Source organism: Phoca vitulina, unplaced genomic scaffold (assembly GCF_004348235.1).
Source record: "Phoca vitulina isolate PV1807 unplaced genomic scaffold, GSC_HSeal_1.0 scaffold36, whole genome shotgun sequence".
In the NCBI taxonomy this organism is placed as follows: domain Eukaryota; kingdom Metazoa; phylum Chordata; class Mammalia; order Carnivora; family Phocidae; genus Phoca; species Phoca vitulina.
In genome coordinates, this window is record NW_022589739.1 from 12,754,287 (window position 1) to 12,776,223 (window position 21,937).

A 21,937-nucleotide genomic window follows, 5' to 3' on the forward strand; every position below is an offset into this window, starting at 1 on the left:
CCAACACTCGGCAGTTGCCAGCTTCCTATTGACTGCAAGCCCGATAGGTCTAACGGGGTCTCATGTTATTGTCTTAGCTTGCGTCTCTGATTGGCAACAATTTTGAGCTACTCGTTACATTCCGTACAATGCGGGATTTTCTTTTAAGAGGAGGACTGCTGGGAAAAAGGGCTTCTCCAAACTTGCTATCCTGTCAACGACCAGAGCTGAGAGAGCACTGAGCAGTCAGGCAGCGGGGGCGCTAGTCAGGACTGCCACCTCCTGCTCTAACACGCTAGGGAAGGTATCTCATCCTAAGCTTCAGCCTCCTCCTGGGTCCACGCGGGTTTCAGGAGGCGGCACAGAAACCTGAAGGAAAGGGTGCCACCAACCTGAAGGGTCACTTCTAGGAGGCAAATCTTAGTGTTCTTCGGTGACACTCCAGCTTTTGAGCCCTGCCCAGCATCCCGACTGAGCATGATTCTTTGCAGCCTCCTGGGGCTCAGGTGTAATGGAAAAAGGAATGACCCTGGAGTCCAAGGGCTGGAGTTCAGATTCTAGCTTTGTCGCTTACTAGCTGTGACATGGGGGATATTAATCTCTATTGTGCAAGGTGGTTGTAAGGATTAAAAGTGATACCACACAGTAGCACTCCATAAGGAGTGGTGGCACTTGTTAAATCAAGGAAGCACCAGAACCAACATTAAAAAGCACTACAAGCGAACCCAACTACAAACAACTTTTCCTCCTTCAGAGCTGGGTGGGGCCCCTCCCCCACCTCCCTTCCGTGCAGAGCAGCCCTCAAAGTTAGCATTTCACACACACAGGTCTCCTCCATTTCATTTTGTTGCTTTGCAAGTGAATGCCCAGTGGGCAGTCATTTCAAAGTCCGGGCCAGCTGGGCGTGCAGGGTGGCTGCCTGCTGAGAGTGGCTGAAAGGGCCTCTGCAGCCTGAGAAAGCCACCCCTGCTCTCCCCTGTGATTTTCACCAACAGACAAAATGCGGCAAGTGAATTAATCTCTTTTAAAAAGAGCAATGCTTGTGACAGAGCATGGTGTCTCCGAAAAGGTTAGGATTCCATCATCCCTGAGATGATGAGTGGAATGCTTAATGTGGGTTGCCACTCAGGGCAGAGCAGCCTGTGTCCGGGGGCTGGGCACTGCAGGCCTTTCTGGGCTCCCTCCAGACTTGTGGAAGGCCCTTCCCTAATGAACTAGGTCTCCCGCTTGGCAGGGCAGTGGTGGGTGACACTAATTGGGGGTGGTCCAGGGCAGCGGACAGGGAGGAGGCCACACCAGCAGTCAGGAGTTGAAGCCCAGATCTTGCACAGATCTCAGGCAGTAGTGGGGGGCAGGGGAAGAAGCAGGATGGATTTGGCCCACATGCAGGCTCCAGTACTAACTGGGTGGGTAGGAACGGATGAATGAATATCCTAGCCTCTCTGAACTTTACTTGGTCCCCTCATCTGAGTGACAGCTCCTGCTCTCTGGGCCTGTTCCCACACCTGTTCAAGAATGGAGAGGACCCCAGCAGCCCTACTCTGTAGTCACACGGGGGTACCACGAAGAAACAATGAGCCAAAATATGTAAAAATATTCGACATACGGGGTGCCTGGGTGGCTCAGTCTGCCTTCGGCTCAGGTCACGGTCCCAGGGTCCTGGGATGGAGCCCCGCATCGGGCTCCCTACTCTGAGGGAAGCCTGCTTCTCCCTCTCCCTCTCCCCCCGCTTGTGTTCCCTCTTTCGCTGTGTCTCTCTCTGTCAAATAAATAAAAATCTTAAAAAAAAAAAAATACTCGACATGCAATAAAGCACTGGACAAACGGAAGAGCCTGTGCTATTATCATTTTCTAATTAGTACCTACCCCATTTTAAGGAAGTAACAGTAAACTAGGATATGTGGAAGGTGTACACAGAACTTGGACCATAAGTGCTCAAAATTTTCTGTGGATTGATAAGTAAACAGTCTCAAATCCCCAGGCAAGGGCAGTGGTAGAATAAGGGTCCCCTAGCCCAAGACCTGAAGATTTCCATAGGAGACTAACACATCAAGGGGAAAAACAAAGCTGTTCTGATCAGGGATCCAGGTGAGTTCTGAAGGCTTCGGACCAAACACGAAACAATTGATGGAAAAGAGGATAAGAGAGTCAAACTCTCCCTTCCTGCTGTGAGTGCTTCTGTATTCTTTTAAATTTTATTGTTGTTTTTTGTAACAATGAACATACTATTGTTTTTTTTTAAGCAAAACTTTCTTGGGGGGGGGGGAACCTTACCCTTTCTTTCTCCAAGAAGCCTATGCTAACCTATATCAACATTAACCAGTCCCCCCCCGCCCACCCCCCCCCATCAGCATGGCCCTCCTGTCTCTTCACTCCCTGTGCTGGCACCATGGGGCCACACACGGGCTTGAATGAGTACATGTCTACAGCACTTCCCTACACACTCTCATCAATACCTCGGTCTTGTGTTGGAAGTTACCTGTTTTATACTGGTGGGCCTGTCTTTTTCAAAGAATTTAGGCTCCTATGTATATGTGGGAGAGTGTGTGTGTAGCTTCTCAGGCTCAGGGCTGGGGACACTTAAGATGCAGGCCTGGGACTGGAGGCCATGGATTCTAGTCGTGGCTCTCTCAGTAACTAGTTGTGTGATCCTAATCTGTCTCTCTGGGCCTCACTTTTCTCTGTGGTAAAATAACGGAACAAATGATTTCTCAAATCCCTGTGAGTCCTAAAATCTTAGGATTCTAAATATGTATAACGTCAAAATTTGAGAAGTGGATTCCTAACAGACACAGGCATTCGCAAGACTTCCAAAGAAAAGACAACTCCTCGGGCTGCTGTCTGTAGGAGGGAGAGAGCCCCAGACAGGGATATGGGGCAGTTTTGAGTTATTCTGGCTAACCAGCTCTTCCACTCAGGCGAGGGAGGTACCACTTGATTTTTCTTCCTCTTTCTTTATGACCAATCAATACAAAGCGGCCACTGAACTTCAATCGTGCATTGTTCCAACTGATTTCCGGATCCTTCACATTAACCAGCTCTCAGCTGCAGCTGGGGAGGGGGCTGAAGGGTGGGGAGCCCTGGCCCACCTGCATCAGAGGCCTGGAAGCAGTGAGCCATGCAGACTCAATCATGATCACTATCTGGGCAACAGGGCTCTGGCTGGAGCCTCGCAGAAGGTCCTGTTTACAGTAATAACAGCACCAGGCCAGGCTGTCTGAGCAGAAGCAAGGCGCCTGGGGCTAGAATCCACACACAGCCTCCATCTGCGCCTTATCTACCCAGTCAGCTTGGGCTGAGAGGGGCAGGGCAAGGGAGGAAGAAGGCTGCTCTCAGAACCCAGCTCGGGCCAGCAGCCTTCAGGCAGGCTCCTGGTACTCTAACTCCACAAACACAAGGCCTCTCTGGCATCTTCTGCATTTGCTACTTGAACTAGGCACTCTCCTTCAAGGCCCCTCTTGGGACTCTTCCTCTAGGAAGCTCTCCAGATGCTCTCCTTACTAGGGAGATGGCCCACTCCAACACTGCCACTACTCCAAAGGGAAGCGGGTGAACAGTGAGGGAGGAGAAAGACAGGCATTTATGCAGACTGCAAGCTTCATAACTATTTATTTCCTATCACATAAGGTTTTAAATTTCTAGATGTAAAGAACAACCTGCAGAGATCAATCAGTCCAGTCCTTCCTTTTATACATACAAACATGGAGGTTCACAAGGCATCAGCCTTCGACTAGACTAATCTGGATTTGAGCCTGCATCTGTCTCTTCCAGGCTGTGTGACCGTGGCAGGTTATGTTAACCTCTCTGAACCTCAGTCACCTTACCTTATCAGCCTGCCAGACCTACCTAACAAGGGTGCTGAGCTCGACCAAAAGAAATAACGTATGCAAAGCACTTACATTTTGCAAATGTTAGTTGTCATTACCACAAGTGTTCTATTTGTTCAAAAGCACACAGTGGAGGAGCTGTATCAGACCCTCACTGAATAGTGCTGGATTAAACGGAATGAAGTCCAATGCTGGGTGACCATTCTTTGTCCCAGCTCTCACAGTTTCTAGCAGGAACTTGACACACATTAAAGTGCAGAGATTATTTTTTTAAATTTTATTTTGAAATGATTTCAAGCTTACAGAGCAGTTACAAAAATAGCACAGAAAACCTCAGATCTGTCCTTCGCTCAGATTCTCGTTACATTTTGCCTCTTGTGCTTGACCACTCCTTTTCTCTATCTTTTCCTGGACCATGTGAGAGTTAGTTTCAGACATTATGCCCCTTTACTCCCAAATACTTCAGCACATATTTCCTAGTACGAGGCTATTCTCTTACATAACCACTAAACAACAATGATCAAATTTGGGACACTTAACATTGGTAAAATATTTTTATCTAATATTCAAATTTCATCAACTACCCCAATAATATCCTTTAGAACAATTTTCCCCGTAAACCAGATATAATCCAGGATCAATATGAGAATCAGGTATTGCATGTGTCTTCAGTTTCCTTTCACCTAGAATGAAATAGTTGCTCAGCCTTTCTCTGATTTTCATAATTCTAACACTTTTGCAGAGTAAGGCTAGTTTGTAGAATGTCCTTCAGTTTGGATAATGACTTTTTGAGGAATCCATTTCCTATTATTCACCCATTCATTCCACAAACTTTTCATGAGACCGTGGTTATTACAGGACTCTGAGCAGGATGAGTTCCAGTGTCCTTGCCTTCAAGGCACTCACTGTTCAACTCCACACCTGGCAAACAGCTAAAATATAAGTGAGGACCCTGGAGAAGGTACCATGTGAGTGTAGGTCAGAGCAACAGAACCACAGGGACAACGTCCTAGAGGCAGAGGCATGAGCTGTGCCAGAAAGGACAGGCAGAAACACCGATTCCACTAATGACCTCCTAGGATCCTCCTGAGGAAACGTCTGTTTCCCCAAGCAGTGTGTGCCATGGCTGGGATGCAATAAAACATGAAAAGCAACAATACAAGGCTAGAAAGGGGAGGGGGTGGCCCAGGGCACCCTCATCTGGGTACCACTGCCCAGGGCTATGTGCTATGTCCCAGTCAGCTGCTGCCCTGGTAACTTGGTGACAAGAAGGAAAGCCCTGTCTGGGCAGCTGAAGTGTGGGGAAGGGCCACGGGCGCCACCTACTGGCACCACAGCAGGACTCTAGGCTGCTACGGAGGGCCGCTGGGTAGCTGGCTGGGTTGCCAGAAAGCCTGTCACATGTGTATGGCAGTGAGACACAGAAGTGGCTCAAACTTGTCAAACAGGGTTGGCACGTGAGCCACCACTGCCAAGGGCCAGAACCCCATGAGCCTTTCAGTAAACACTGGACTGTGAAAAGCCGTTCAAAATACCTGGCCCCCTAGACAGGTGAGAGCAAAGATCAGGTTCATTCCAGTAACAAAACTTAAGTAGCATCTTCTTCAAGCCAGGCTCTATGCTGGGCACTAAGGGTCCAGAGATGAAAGAGACACGGACCTTGCCCACAAGGAGCTCCCAGTCTGAACTGGGGTTGGGGAAATGGGACAAGCACACAAACAAGCGCTTTAAGTATCACGGTGCTCTGAGAGCTCTTTGTACAGGGTCAGTGAGCACACAGCATACCTGGCTCTTGAATGATGAAGTCAAAAGAACTCACACCTCTTGAGCGGCCTACCATGTATCAGGCACCTGACATTTATGATCTCATCTGATCATGTGACTAGTGAAGGACCTGCTTAAGGTGAATGGCCAGTGAGTGGCAGCGAGGGACTGGGACCCATGCCGGGACTCTCTGCTGAACCACACTGCCTTCCAGGGCACATATCCCATTTTTTCCCTTCTTTCCCACATGTAGCCTGGGACCAGCACACTACAGGAATCTGATGGGACTAATCAACTGACAAAAAATGATAAAGAAGGAAAAGCTTTAAGTGGAAAGGAAGGATCTGAGGGACGGAGACACTCTTTGATTAGTTCTGCATTCTAGAACCTTCTCCCCTGGAAGAGACCCTCTTCTCCTAGACTCAAGATGAGATAGGCCCAAACCATCCCTTCTTCTTCCTCCACACTAGCTCCACAACTTTCATACTCACATGGCAATACGATGCTTTAAAATGGTCTTGCCTTTAGGTTAAAACAAGCTTGGCAACAAATCCAATCAAAAGGTTAAAGAAGTACAGGAAGCCCTGGTTCTCAGCAGGCTGGGCTGACTGCAAGCTTAACAGAATCCAGGAGTACCATGCAGCTGCCAAAAAAGCTAGTGCAAATTCAGACCATATTAATAGAAGCATAAAATCTGTAACAAAGGAGATGAACTGCCCTGCTCCTCACAATTGTGGTCATGCCACAATTCAGAAATGGCACCAAAACTTTGGGGCCATTTCATTAGGAAATGACTACGATGGGGAGAAGACTTGAAAGCACAGTTTAGGGAACCAAGGCTTATTTAGCTTGGAGTTCCGTCTCCTAATATTTAAAGGTCTGGAACAGGAAAAGGAAGCTGTGTAGTCCTAGAGGACAGAGCAGGGGCTAAACAGGGCAGCTGCAGAGGAAGCTAACGCATAATGACAGCCCTCTAAGTGTCAAGTGCTAGGCCAGTGCTTTTACACATACCGCTTCAGAATTCATCACAAGATAAAATGTTTTTCTAATTCCAAAGTGCCTTTGTTTACATTACTCCAAATGTCCAGAAAGTCTTTCCACTAAGCAACTTGTATCCAGATACCACCTTTCTCCAGGCCCAGACTAAACGCCACCTTGTCTATGAAGCCTTAACTTTCTTACATACTAATTACAATTCTCTTACCAGACTGCAAGTTCTTGAAAGGCAAAGGTCATCATGATACATGTTTATGCTCCTCCTCAATGCCAAATGGGGTATAATGCTTATAATGGGCCTTAAGAATAAATGCCAAAAAAAAAAAAATGAATGAATAAATGCCAAAGGAAATATACAAATGGCCAGTAAGTATGTGAAAAGATGCTCAATGGATGGACCATTAGCCATCAGGGAAATGCAAATCAAAACTACAACGAGATATCACTTCACACATACTAGGATGGCGGTAATAAAGAAGACAGATAATAATAAGTATTGGCAAAGACTGGAGAAATCAGAACCCTCATTCATTGCTGGTAAGAATGTAAAATGGTAGAGCCACTTTGGAATATAGTTTGGCAGCTCCTCAAAATGTTAAACATAGAGTTACTATATGATCCAGCAGTTCCATTCCTAGGAATCTACCCAATAGATATGAAAACATACATTCTCATAAAACTTATACACGAATGTTCAGAGAAAAATCATTCATATTAGCTAAAAAGTAAAAACATAAACGTCCATCAACTGATGAAAGGATAAATAAAATGTGATATATCTATACATGGAATATTATCCAGCCATAAAAAGGAACGAAGTACTGATACACGCTACAACAAGGATGAATCAAGAAAACATAATGCTGAGTGAAAGAAGTCAGCCACAAAAGACCACACTGTCTGATTCCATTTATATGAACTGTCCAGATAGGCAAATCCATAGAGACAGAAAGTAGATTAGTAGTTTCCAGGGTCTGGCGGGAAGGGAGAACAGGGAATGACTGCTAATAAGACTAGGGTCTTTTTTGGGGTGAGGGAGTGATGAAAATGTTCTGGAATGAGACAGTGGTGATCGTCGCGTAATTTTATAAATATACCAAAAACCACTGTACCCTTTAAAAGAGTGAATTTTATGGTATGTGAATTATACCTCAAAAAGAAAAACAAAAGAATAAAATAATGAATGAATGCTTGTTTAAGCAGAGTCTGCTTATCCTTCAGGAGGAAGAGAGGGCCTCATACCTAGAGAAGCTCTACTAGGGACTGGATGCTTCCGAGCAAAAACCTCTTTGGGGGGGCGGGGGAAGAAAACCTAAACAGGGACTTGAATACTGATAAGGAAGTAAGGCCAGAGACCAAAGTGCCTTGGATCCTATCTACCAGTGCAGGGGCTGTAACTAAGTGTCACCTGCTCTGGAAAGGATCCTGCCCTGCCTGCTGGACTCTGAACCCCTGGGAATTCAGAGGCCTCCCCCAATTGTTTGTGCTTTACATCCTGTCCCTGCTCACTATCCATCTGTAAAAGCTGGTCAAACACACAGACTTCATGGGGGGCCTGGGTGCTATCCCCCTCAAACAAAAGGGCATTGAGATGGAAGCCTCGGCTCAGCCTCAGCGTCAGAGAGGATTCTTAGGCAGCCTTCCTGGGCCTCCCATCCACATAAACGGAGGGCCATGAGCCCAGCCAGCCTGCCCAGCTGCTGTACCCTCCTGCTGGGCAGCCTCTGGAGAATAAACATGGTTTCATTCGACCCATCAATCAACCGGCCGGACTATATCTGTACTGTGTGCCTTCTGAGTGCCCAGCCAGCCTTGTGTGACTAGATATGGCGGAGGCAGGAGGAGGTGCCATCCACCTTGCTGTGACAGCACAGCCTGGGTGAGGAGACACGGGCAGGAGAGGCAAGGAGGTGAAAACCCAACGTGATACCGTACGGCGGAGACTTTAAGGCCATGGGAATGTGATACGAAAGCTCACCGCGGGCTAGAACAAGTAGTGAACTGTAGTGAGAAAAGCACATACTTGGGGTCTCAGCTTAAATCACAGCTCTACTATTTACTAGCTGTGAGGTAGTAAGCATGAAATCTAAGCCTCAAGTTTTCTCATCTGGAAAATGGCTATAACACAATCTGTTTTGCAATACCGTAGCAACAAAGGAAAACAATACACATACAGTATCTACTACTCTGCCTCCCGTAGAGTGGATATTTAATAAATGACAGCTACTGTAATAATAGTGAGGGAGAGCCTTCTGGAAGAGGAAGGGCTTGAGGTGGGCAATGAAGCATGAATTGGAGCTAGACAGAAGGACAGGGGTGGAGCTGCAAGCACTGCAAAGGTTTCCAGGTGGAGGAGTAAGCTGCAGGTTTGGGCCAGCAAGAAGCCACGTCTTGACTGGAACGGGGTTCTCGGTATGGAGGCGCAGGCCAGGCTTGACTGGTGGGGGTGCAGGGCGGGGGGGGTGTCGGTGAAGAGCAGAGGGGAAGACAGAAGGCAGACAGAAGTGGTTCTCCCTCTAGCTAGAAAACACTTCCTGAACAGGAAAAGGGAGCCTGGAAGAGTGCAAGGTTCTCTCTGCCTCGGGCCTCCTCATCTGTAAAATGAAGGGGTATGCCACTTCCAAGTGGACTTCGGGCAAATTACTCAAGTAATCTGCATTTGTTTCACCGTCTGTGAAATGGGGCCATTATTACTTGCACAGTTGTGAGGATTTAGTGATTAAAGCCTCACATAATACCTGCCTCAAAAGAGGTATTCAGTAAACATCAGCCACTATCAGTAATATTTAACAATATTATTAAAGTATTATTTTATAATATTTTATATTACACATACCAGTATATATAAAAATTATATGCATGAAAAATTATGCCATTAAAAATAACCTATAAAAAGTAAATAAAATTCTGAATATATTTAAGTTCTAAAAAAAAGGAGTAAAACTAAGCATGATAGCCTGTGTTTTTTGTTTTTTTTAATGATTTTATTTATTTGAGAGAGAGAGAGTGAGAGAGAGCATGAGAGGGGAGAGGGTCAGAGGGAGAAGCAGACTCCCCGCCAAGCAGGGAGCCCGATGTGGGACTCGATCCTGGGACTCCGGGATCATGACCTGAGCCGAAGGCAGTCGCAACCACTGAGCCACCCAGGCGCCCCAGCCTGTGTGTTTTTTTTGCCCCACTTACTACTCATTTACCTTGGGTTCATTAGTCTGGGAGGTCTCTGAATGCTCACACTAAAAGCTTAAGAAACATGTATACAGGGTAACAACTTAATATTCAGAAAATTCTATCCATTACCTTAATTTATTTTTCTAGTTATGGGGCAGTGTAATTAATAACACTTAGTAACAAAACCTACTATATACAGAGCATTCAGTATGCGCTAGGCATATAGCACTAAGCAGTTTCATTTAATTTTCTCACAGCAGAGGTGTGAGGTGAGGTAGGTCAATCATCATGTCACTTTGCAGAGGAAGAATCTAAGGCTAGAAGAGGTTAGGCAACTTTCCCAAGGTCACAGAGCTGACAAATGGCACAGCTGGAATTCAACCCTTGTTTTCTCAGACTCACAGCTGGGAATCAAACCTTGCTTTCTCAGACTCCAAAATCCTTACCACTGGGATTCCTGCCAATGATAGGAGAGCCTCTGACAGACCCACTGAATGAGTCAGAGGGGGGAACCACTTGTTGCCTTAGGAGGAGTCTGGACCTGGGACTCCTGCTCAGAAGGGAAGAGAGGGAAGGAACTAGGATGTAAAAGAACCTCAAAGTTCAAAAGTGAGATTAAAAAAAAAAAAGTGAGATTTTCTGAGAAAGCTTTCAAACAGGACAGGAACAGAGCAGGAACTGTGAGGCAAGAAGCTAAAGTGAATATCATAAGCCCAGTGGCACATTTAGCTTGACTACTTTCAGTATTCTTGGATTTCTCTCCCTCAGTTTCCAGGAAAATTCCCTGGGAAAAAATCCAACTGGTTCTAGCCATGCTGACAGGATTTGTGTTATGGTCATGATTGAGCTGGGGTTTTTAAGCAGCAGCACTCAGGCCACAGCAATAGTGCTGCGTGGACAGAGCCTGACAGCTGCCCCTGCTGCGGGACCCCGGGGGACTGCAGCTTTGTGACCCACCCTGCCTCAGTGGCTGGATCAGTGCCAAAGAAGGTCCTGGCACACACAAGCTGGTGACACTCAGATTAGTTCCTGATGTTTCTCAGCCATCAGAAAGGTTGTTGATCACCTCACCCAACAACCCCACCACCACCACCAAATCAGTTACCACTGCTGTTAGAATAAAGACAAAGCTCCTCACTATGGCCTCTAACGTTTATTCTAGGGCGCGTGTGCACGTGCACACACACATACACACACACACACATCCCGCCCTTGCCCTTTTTAGTCCTTCACACTTGTCATCGTTCCTCCCTCCACTGGGTCTTTGTAAATAAAAGTTCCTTCTGCCAGGAAAGCTCTTCTGCCCTTCTTCACCTAAGTTAACTCTTCACCAGAGCTCAAGCTTCCTCCGGGAAGCTTTCCTTGACCAGAAGAAATCCACTAGAGGCTCTAGGATTCTCTTTACCCTCCCTTGCAGCATCTGTCACAGCTGTAATTTCTTTTCTTCTTTTCTTTCTTTCTTTAATTTTACATTTGCACAATCGACATCTCAACATCCGAGTAGGCTTTAAGCTCTGTGAAGTGATGCCTGTAAGTATTTTTGGCTTATCACTGATCCATCAGGGCCTAGCAAAGTGCCATAACATAGTAGACACTATTTGTTGAATGAATAAAAGAGGTAATTCTCCATTTTTATATTATTTTTTCAAAGGGAGGTCAGTTCTCTGTTTATAGGTTTATTTATTTTTAAAGATTTTATTTATTTGACAGAGAGAGACACAGAGAGAGAGGGAACACAAGCAGGGGGAGTGGGAGAGGGAGAAGCAGGCTTCCCGCAGAGCAGGGAGCCTGATGCGGGGCTTGATCCCAGGACCCTGGGATCATGACCTGAGCCGAAGGCAGACGCTTAACGACTGAGCCACCCAGGTGCCCCTGTTTATAGGTTTATTATAACTGTAAATAATTATTAACATTTGCCTACCTCTTTACCATTTACAAAACACTTATGCAATATTCAATAAGTACTTGTTAACTATCTACATGAACAGCAATGAACAACAACAATGGTCTGCTATCTATGAAATTCACAGTTAAGGGACCAAGGCCACACAGCCAAGAAGCAGTAGGGCCAACACTAGAGGCTCCATCTCAGGGCTGGGCTCCCTTTCAGGGACATCCCTCCTCCCTACAAGTCACCCCCATAGGCCTTAGCTGTTCTCTGCTCCTGTGCTTGGCCAACCACCTGACTCTGCTGGGCTTCTGTGCAGTCGACTACCTGCTTCCACAACTCACCTACCTATGAAGTTCAGAAACTAAGCTGCCAATATAGTCTTCCCCAATTACCTTCCATCACCAGGGAGCAAGAGAGCAGAGACCCAGTCACACACCTCTGCAGAACTGCTTGCCTGGTGTTTCAGCATGTGATCTGGACCTTTCCAAAGGGACTCGGTTTTCTCTACAGAGCTAAATACTGGGAACTGTATTTCAAAGTTCTCAGTGGGACCCCCATTAACATGATTTGAAAACTAAGACTGAAAAAGGGAAGTTCTATGACTTATTAAGGGTCCCAGAGCCAGTTTGAAGTGGAACCCAGATCTGCTCATTCTAAAAATCTTGTATTCTTTCTGTAACATTACACTGCCTTCCAACATCCCAGTATTTAAAAAGCCCGTGAGTGTTACACGTAGCATTCAAAAACCAGTGTGATCATCTTAAGGAGCTCTCACAACAAGCATCAAATTAGAAGAGTGATGCCAGTTAGGCCTTGACCTTTGGTCTAGAATAAAACTTATGTTTCAATCTACTGTAAACCACAAAGACATTTAAATATTTACTGGTTAAGAGAGCTGGATGTTTGGTTGCTCTGATGCCATCATTAATATCTTCCCATCCAGCCAAAATGATACAACAATCAATAAACAGCCTCTCTGAGGACCTGAGACAGCCAAATGTATTTACCAGCCAGGGTTTTTGTTAATTAGATAAAATCCCTGGATCAATGTGCAGAACATTTACCTATGCTGTAGCTGAGCACATTCTGGACACCTCAGTCCTGGCACAGGGACAGCAAGTGCCTCAAGCCCCAAGCTGGGGCATCCAGGGACAAGAACCAAACTAAGCAATCAACATAAAGCTAGAATAAATGTGTTTAACTCTCAACAAAATCTAACCCTTTCTTCTTTCCTGAACTGTAAACCAAATCAGACTTTTTTCCAAAGGCATCTAGTAAACAAGTCTGAGCTGATATTCCTTGATTTTCTAAAACCATGAAACCAGAAATCAAAACAAGGTAACAAAGCAATCTCTAGGGGAGCCTGGGGTGTCTCAGTCAGTTTAGTGGCTGCCTTTGGCTCAGGTCATGATCCCAGGGTCCTGGGATGGAGCCCTGCATCGGGTTCCCTGCTCCATGGGGAGCCTGTTTCTCCCTCTGCCTGCCGCTCCCCCTGCTTCTGCGAGCTCTCTCTCTCTGTCAAATAGATAAATAAATAAATCTTAAAAAAAAAAAAATCTCTAAAGTGATCACTGAGATTTTTTTTTGAGAGGCAACATGGTATATACAGAGGGAAGAGTCAGAATGACGCATACATTCAACTGCCTAGTTGACATCTTTACTTGAGTATCTCACTAGCATGTTAAATTTAGCAAGTTTAAAACCTAGTTCATAATCTTTTCCCCCCAACCTAGTTCTCCTCTAGCACTTTCACCTCAGTGAATAGAATCTACACAGCTGAAATCCATTCTTAACACCTTCTTCTCCCTAATCAGTGATATCCAATTCTGTTCATTCATTCAACATTCACTTATTAGTACATACGACATATCAGGCACTGATACTGCTTAACCACCACCAAGTCCTGTCTAGCTTACTTCCTCCATCTCTGCTGACATCTTAGTCAAGTCATCATCTGCCATCAACCTCCCTTCTAGACTATTCCGACTATTCCAGTCGCTTTGAACCAGTCTTCCTGCATCCACCATGGCTCTCTATAAATCTGTTCTCTGTGGAGCAACTAGAGAGATCTTTTACAATGCAGATCTAGATCATGTCACCAGGTCTTTCTCTCATTCAAGCTCACTCTCTCTCTCTCTCTCACACACACACACACACACACACACACATGTGCATGAGCGCATCGGCTTAAAATTCTTTAGTGGTTGCTCCCCGATCTTAGTAAAAATAAAAATCACCATGGCCTACAGACCCAGTGTGGTATGGTCCTCGCTTAACTCTCCAGCTTCAGTTCATGTCACTGTGCCCTTGCTCTCTAGAGTCCGGTCAGATTGGCCTTCTCTCAATTGCTTGATTTCTTCACATCTGTTCTTGACTTAGGGACTTCCACCCTACTGTTCCCTCCAACCGAATCTAATTCCGCCTTTCTCTTCATCATTCAGAGCTCACTTCAATCTCATGTACTCCAGTGCTTTCCCTTACTGATACATACCCTCTCCTCCACTCCTCCTAGATCCAAGGTTAGATTCCCAAGTGCCTTGTAAATCCCTTTTTAAACAAGTCTGAAGATATAATTAACATACCATACAATCCACCCATTAAAAGTGTACAACTCTATCATTTTTAGTATATTCAGAGTTGTACAATCTTCACTACTAACTCCAGAACAGTTTCATCATCCCCAAAAGAAACTCTGGACGCATTAGCAGTCACTCCCTATTCCCTCCCAACACCAACCTCTCCAGTCCTTGGCAATAACTATTTTCTGTCTCTATGGATTTGTCTATTCTGGACACTTTATATAAATTGAATCATATGATATGTGGTCTTTTTTCTGTCTTCTTTCAGTTAGAATAATGCTTTCAAGGTTCACTGATGTTGCAGCATATAGCAATACTTCATTCCTTTGTGCTGATGAATAATATTATGCTCTGTAGCTATACCATATTTTTACTTACCCATTCAGCCATTTCTGAACTTTGGGGTTGTTTTCCTCTTTGGGGTATTATGAATAACAATGCTATGAACATTCATGTTCATGTCTTCTTTTCTCTGGGTTATGTACCTAGGAGTAGACTTGCTGGGTCATAAGGTAATCTATGTTTAACAAACTGAGGAAACGCCAACCCTTTTCCAAAGTAGTTCCACCATTTCACATCCACACCAGCAATACGTGAGGGTTCCAATTTCTCCACATCCAACGAACACTTGCTATTATCTTTCTGCTTACAGCCATCCTAATAGGTGTGAAGTGGTATCTCATTGTGGTTTTGATTAGCATTTCCCTAATAATTAATGATGTTAAGCATCTTTACGTGTGTATACTGAATATCATGTGCTCATTTGAATATCTTCTTTAGAAAATATCTATTCAGATTCTTTGTCCATTTTTAAGTTTGGTTATCTTTTTATTGATGAGTTAAAGATTTCTTTATATATACTGGGTACAAATCTCTTATCAGATATATGATTTGCAAATATGTTCTCCCATTCTGCGGGAGAGTCTTTTTCACTTTCTTGAAGGTGTCCTTTGAACACAAAGTTTTCAGTTTTGATGAAGTCCAATTTATCTATCTTTTTCTCTGTTTTCTTGTGCTTTTGATGCTATATTTAAGATGGCTTTGCCTAACCCAAGGTCACAAAGATTTACTCCTACATTTTAAGAGTTTTATAATTTTAGCTCTTATATTTAGGTCTACGATCCATTTTGAGTTAATTTTTGTGTATAGGTGAGGTAGGGCTCCAACTGCATTTTTTTGCATGTCAATATCCAGTTGTCCCAGCACCATTTGTTGAAAAGACACTGCACTTCATTTTGAAGTACAAAATTATGTCTGCATAATTAGTCCTGCTCCCAGTTAGACTACAAGTACCAAGAGGACAGGGACTGTGTCAATCTTGTTCACCACTGCATTTCCAGCATTCAGCCCAAAGCCTAGCTCCTAATAAGCACTCACAAACCTTGGTCAAATGAAGTATTATTTCTGTTATTGATAAATACTCTACAACTCTATGGGTTATAGGTATTATCTCCATGTTACCTAAGCTCATAGAAGTTAGGCAACATGTGCCTTGTTTTGCTGGTTCTCAATTTTGACTCATGTGCCCCATCCTCCCCTAGGAAGGGAGTTAATGAGCTCCTCCAGGGCAGTGATTGCTTCTCCTTCCTCATGGTGTTGCCACCAACATAAATTCAGCTCAGGGCTAGGCACAGAAGACAGGCTGGACAGATGAATGACTGAGGGACAAATGGACAATGCCCTCCACGGCCAGGTCTCTCCCTCTCTCCAGTTCCTCCTGACCTCAAACTGTGATCAAACAACACCAAACAATATATAATTCCCCCGCCCCACCACACACCCTAGGCTGTTTCTTGCCTCAGTGCTACCACTCATGCAGCCCCCTTTGCCTGGAATGCCTTCCCCTTCTATTTCCCAAGCCCTACTGGTATTTAAAGCCATTTCCTCTAGGATGCTTTCTCTGGTCTCCCAGGTTGGTTAGGGGCATCTTCTGGGCTCCTGTCTCACAGCACTGATCACGCTATGTTGCCACAGTCTTCCCCAGTCTCCTGCATTAAGGGCAGGAATCATGCACGGTCAGGGGTCCCTTGTGCCAAGCATAGGACCCAGCATATGACAGGTGCTCAGTAAATTTTGTCAAATGATCAAATGAATCCTAGAAAGGGCAGGCAGTGTGAGGTTCAAGATTGATATCACCAGGGTTCCTTCTTTAGAGAACGTTTGGGCTGATGAACAACTGAGCTATGCACTCAGCAAAGAGGCCCAACTCCCTGCTGGGAGAAGGGAAATGGGTAGGGGTGTTGTCTTTCACTCAAGTTTGTTCTGAAGGAAATGTGATCTCCATTGGGAGAATAGGAGGCCTCACTTCTCCCAGCCCTGATAGCTCCTCACATGGCTCAGCCCAAGCCTGGACAGATGTGCCTTCAATCTGCCCTATGCCCTAGGTTTCGGGTGAGTGATTCCTGCATCCAGAAGCCAGGCTTGGGTATGGGCTGAGCCCAGGAGTAGGGCCACCTGCTCATGATGCTGACAGGTGGGACAGGGGCCCCAGGACAGGGCTTCCACTCCTGAGTTGTCAGAGCTGAACACACTAACAAGGTTTAAGTGCCTTGGGGGAGGAGGAGGGAAATGGTTGCCACACAGGGAGAAAGGAGGAGATAAGGAAGGGAAGAGGAAAGGACCCAGCCTTCCTCTAATATAGCCAATGGAAGTATGGAAATAAGACTCTGGACTGTCTGCTTCAAGTCTGCTTCAAGTCAGTAAAAAGCAACTTTCCCCAAGTTCTGTTGTGCTGGGGAATAGAGTATAAGATGTGGGGAAACAGACCTGTCCCTGCCCTGGGGAGGCACACAATCCAGTGGTTTAAGGTGAAGTCTAGCTCACAACCTTCTTAATATCAAGAACAGAATGTGGCGAGTGGCAGATCCTGCCCTGTCCCCTCTAGCCAGGCAGGCTCACGCCACACACAGTTAGCGAGCACCACATAAAGCAGGTCAGCAGTGCCTCTACATCAGGGTGACTGTCCAGAGCTGTTGGCTTGATCGTCTCATAAGGTTGTCTATAAGGATTCCTGATTTGGGCAGCAGTGAATCTTGCTGCTTTTCTTGTTCATGGACTGAGTGCCTCCTCAGTCCTGACAGTCAGCCCTAGTTCTCTCACCCAGCCTCCAACTTCTCTTCTAGACAAGGATCACTCTCCTGCCGCAGGCCGGCATGGCCCTTTTCAGATGACTTTCATACCCTCCCAGACCAGAAGGGAGATGTGGGGCAAAGGAAGGGGAGATCACAGCCAGGTGGGAGGAGTCAAGGAAGGCTTCACAAGGGCTGTAGCACTTGAGCTGAGTCTGGAAGGATTTAAGCAGAGGGTAATGAGCACTGAGTACAGAGGGGTGGTCTCTGTAGAGGGCTCATACCCAGGACCTAGGAACTTCAGATTCCACAGCGTCCTTAAAGAGGAGGATGAAGCACTTCCCCTCTGAGCAGAAGAACCTCAGGCTGCTGCCCTTCACTATCCAGAGCTTTCCCAAGGCTCTAGGGCTAAGGAAGGTTGGGGGACATCAAGGCAGAGACGCACAGAGCCTCAGAAGGGCAATGGGGAAAGAACGGTAAAGGACAGTATTATTCACCAGATCTGAGTTTTATTCCAAATACTGATATCGGAGACAATACTGATCACACACTTGGTGACCTAACCATGTATAAACTATGTTTAAGGGGTTTTTAAAAATTGAGAATGGGACTCTATCCTGCTATAGGCAGGTCTGTTGGACGGAGCTAAAAGCAGGATACACAGGAAGAACCTAAGAGCGGCATGAAGCACCTATGCAGAGTCTAGGGCATAGAAAAGCTGAATAAACACCAGCTGTAGGAATTCAAAAGAACTGTTCTTTTAGCAAGGATGGTCAGGCTCTCCCCACCTCCACCTCTAGACCTTGCTCTATTAGCAGGGAAAACTATAGTTGATAGGTTACATGTCTGTTTCCTTGGGTCACCGCCCATCTCCAGTGCCCTCCAGCAGAGGCCTACCCATTCATGCCTAAGCAGGAAGTCTTTTGGGTGAGGAGGGGGTTCCTAATTCAGACCTTTATCACCTTGAATTTGTCTTATTGAAGGAGCCTCTCCTCACTTGTTTATTCTTCACCCTTCTGAATGATTCTAATTGAGTCACTCCCCTGCTCAAAAACCTTCCATGTCTCCCCACTGCTTATAGGATAAGAATCCTAGACTCCTCACCATGGGCTCTCTAAGCCCCGCACACTGGTTTCTCTCAAGCCAGCTGCCCTCTTCCCCACACCCTACAGTGCTGTCCAAGTGCCACCTCAGCAGGACCCACAGGACGCTGGGCCCGGCAGCCAGCCAGCAGCTCCTGTCCCGTCTTCCTTCAGTTTGTTCCCTACTCTTTGCTTCAGAGTGCGGGGGGGGGGCACAGGGGGACGCAGGAGGTCAGAAGAGTAGGGGTAAGACTGCTGTGCTGAAAGGCAGGCTCTGTGCCTCGCTCACCTCTGACTCCCTTACAAGGGGTGAAGGGAGACTCTGAGTCATCATGACCAAAAGAGATGAGGCAACTGGAGGCAGGAGAAAAGCAGCTAGAGACTGGAGACACACATGAAAGGCCCTTACAAATGCGAGCCACACAGGCAAGAAGGAATGTTCTGCATCACACACATCAGAAATTCAATCACTTCCTGCATTCTTTTGACGCGTGTTTAATTGCTATTAGAAAAACGTTTTTTTTGAGAGAGCTAAAATAATCAACACTCGGGGCTTAATGGAATAGGGTAAACTCAGCCTCCCCTGGGTGACGGAACAGTGGATTCACGGCATTGCTGCTTTGCAAATACACCACCTAAACTGGGTTGCCAGAGCTAAGCAGCAGCCTGGCAGTACTCAGCAGGAGGGCTGACCGATCACTGACAGGTGGCTTGAGGGTCAGCAAAGGCCTGGGGGGGGGGGCGGGCACAGCCAGTTTTGCCCCCTCACTCCCTCGTACTGCAGCAGAGGGAAGCGCGGCTCAGCTGTTTCTGGGGAAATGAGGATGCCACGCACAGCCGGCAGTTATGAATGGCTCTTATAACAACAAGCTGACATCTGTGCTTGGTTTTTAAGATGCATCATCGCATGTTTATTAAACTATTGCTCCATCGTATTTATTTGGCTACGAAACAACTCCCAGCCCACACTTCCAAAAGTGGTTTATTAAAAACTAAGCCTTGAACATTAATACTCAAAAGCACCCCTGAGAATCAATAATAATGCTGCAGATAAAATGAAAGGGAATCAAAGCAGTAAGTCTTGGTGGGGGCTGCAGCTGACTTTCAACACTTTCTTATATGTTCAGGCAGCTGGAGTGAGGAGGAGCACCGACAGTGTGGCACTGAATGCAGGGGTAGCCACCCCAAACACAGGACTTCCTGTCTAATATGTGGACATGGTTGCAGGGAAGGGGGGGTATCCTGGGGCCACCTCGCTTTATACAAAGGGCCAAAAAAGGCCAAGATGAAGCCCAGCGCAGGCCACTAGTTTCACCAAGAATAAAACCTCTGCCCCTAACCAACAGCCCCATACTGAAGCCCTGGGGTGGCACCAGTCTGAGCATCTATCCTGGACACAGACTGCCCAGCCCCGGCACCAGGCTGAGCCTCAGCCTGAGTCCTGTCCCTGCCCAGAACAAACCTCAGTTCCAACCTGCCAGTGGTCCTAAGGGGCCCAGCTGAGCCAGGCAGGCTGGAAGGATGCACTCAGCCCCTGAGCAGGAGCCCAGCATGTGCACCCCAGCCCTTCAGGAAGATCTTTCTAGCCCCAGAAGAGCCGACAGAAAGGCTTCTTCCAGCTCCCTCCCAAATCCCCAAACCTTTCCATGGGTGCCCACCTGTACCCCATCCAGGCAGCAAGCAATAACACATGGCCAGTTCCACAAACATATAAGAACAAATTGGAAGATTCAGTAAAGAACCCACAGGATGTGGAGGGGACTCTAAACCATGCCCTGCAAGAACAAGACAGTGGAAGGATCCAGAGACGTTTGGGGTCAAGAAAAAAGGAGACACAGGGCTGACTCCCCACCTTAAAAAATCTAAGGGTTGACCTGGGCCAAGGCTGCCCAGGTGACTGTGACTATAGGGAAGTTACAGGGTTCACTTTCCAGATGAGTGTGAGGATTTCCTCCAAGGCAGTCATCACTGGAGCAAGGGGTTCACCCAGCTCAGGCCCTCCTGTAGGGGAGAGCAAGTCCTGGGGATTGACACTCACCTGCTGACTTCTTGGACATTGTTGGTGCGAGCAGCTTCCATCAGGGCTGCATCTGAAAAGAAAGGGGGCACTGGTCAGATCCCTGGTCAGGACCTACCCTCAGAGCTAACTGCATGGAGGGCCCAGTAAAACAATGGAAACGGAAGAACTTCAGAAACATGGGCTTTGGGGTGCCTGGGTGGTGCAGTCAGTTAATCGTCTGACTCTTGGTTTCGGCTAGAGTCAAGATTTCAGGGTCCTGAGATCAAGCCCTGCACTGGGCTCCATGCTGAGTGTAGAGTCTGCTTGGGTTTCTCTCTCCCTCCCCCTCTGCCCCTCCCCCCAAAATAAAAAATAAATAAATAAAAGGAAAGAAACATGGGCTTTAACGAAGGAAATGATGCCAAGGCATATAAAGAGAAAGCTAATCATCCCCTGCCTACATGGTAGGCACTGTTAACCTATCTTCCACATCCATTACAGAGCCCAAACTTGTAACTCTTATCATACAGGTGATCCAGGTAAAGTGCTAGCAACCATGTGCTGCCTATGGCAAATGCGTGATATGTGAATCCCTACACTCTTCATTAGCTAGAAAGCTCAGACTAATATGTTTCACATGGCTGTCATGGTTACTAGTCATCCCCCTACCTCATCCCACTTTCTCCCCCAACACTGATTTCTCAGCGTAGTTTTGAATCTCATGTCAAAAGTCACCAACCCTGCACAGAGGAACAGGCAGGGGTGTGGGCTCCTCAGTTAAGGGCCTTGACCAGGAGCCAGGAGGCCCAACCATCTGCCCCCTACTCCCCGGGCTGTGGCAGCCCCTTTCCCTCTCAACTCCAGCTTCCATGACTATAAAGTAGATGCAATAATCCTTGCCCTGGCAAGCCTCACGAGGATTCCAAGGAGATGAAATGATGGTTGAAAAACCTGCCAACTCCTCGGTGCCAAGCTCAGCAAAGGGAGACCCAAAGCAGAGTGTTGCAAACCCTTAGCAAACACCTAGCAGAAAAGCAATGCTAAGCCTGGCCTGGCCTGAGCAGCCTGCAGGCTGTTGGCACCACCTTGTGGCCACAAAGAAAAACTTCGTGACTCAGAAAAACTATTAATAGTAGAGGCAAGATATTTTCAAATAGTCATGGAGCCCTATGTGCCCAGCATGGTTCTGAGCTCCATTGTTGAACACTGGAGAGACTCATACTCAGCCCTGCCTCAGGGAGTTCTCAGTCCAGCCAAGAGACTCACCCAGCAAAACATGAGAGGAGGCACTGCAGTAGGGTAGAAAGAGCAGGATATGGAGACAGACAGACCTGGGCTCCCACCCCAATTCTGCCGCTTACATGCTGTATGAGCTGGCCAACTCATCTAACCTCCTGAGCCTCAGTTTCCAGGGATAAGACAGCCACCTTGCCATGCATACACAAACCAGATCTGTGGTTCAAACATTAGTGTCTCCACCCCACCTGCCAGCCTAGAGTCCAGGGAGAGGTCTTTCCTGGTTATCTTCCCCCATGGTTCTCTAAGCACACATCCAGGGATGCTCAGACAGCCCTCAGTTGGAAG

General features: G+C 46.6%; 1 protein-coding gene across 2 annotated transcripts in view; it reads right to left on the bottom strand.

Annotated features, from left to right (window-relative positions):
* CLPB (caseinolytic mitochondrial matrix peptidase chaperone subunit B) overlaps positions 1-21,937 on the bottom strand; it is a 141,030-nt gene that overhangs the window by 116,581 nt on the left and 2,512 nt on the right. For both annotated transcript variants that reach the window (XM_032426995.1, XM_032426994.1), the window contains exon 2: positions 20,393-20,444. In XM_032426995.1, the coding sequence (XP_032282886.1) occupies positions 20,393-20,444 (52 nt within the window). The remainder of the gene's footprint in view (positions 1-20,392; positions 20,445-21,937) is intronic.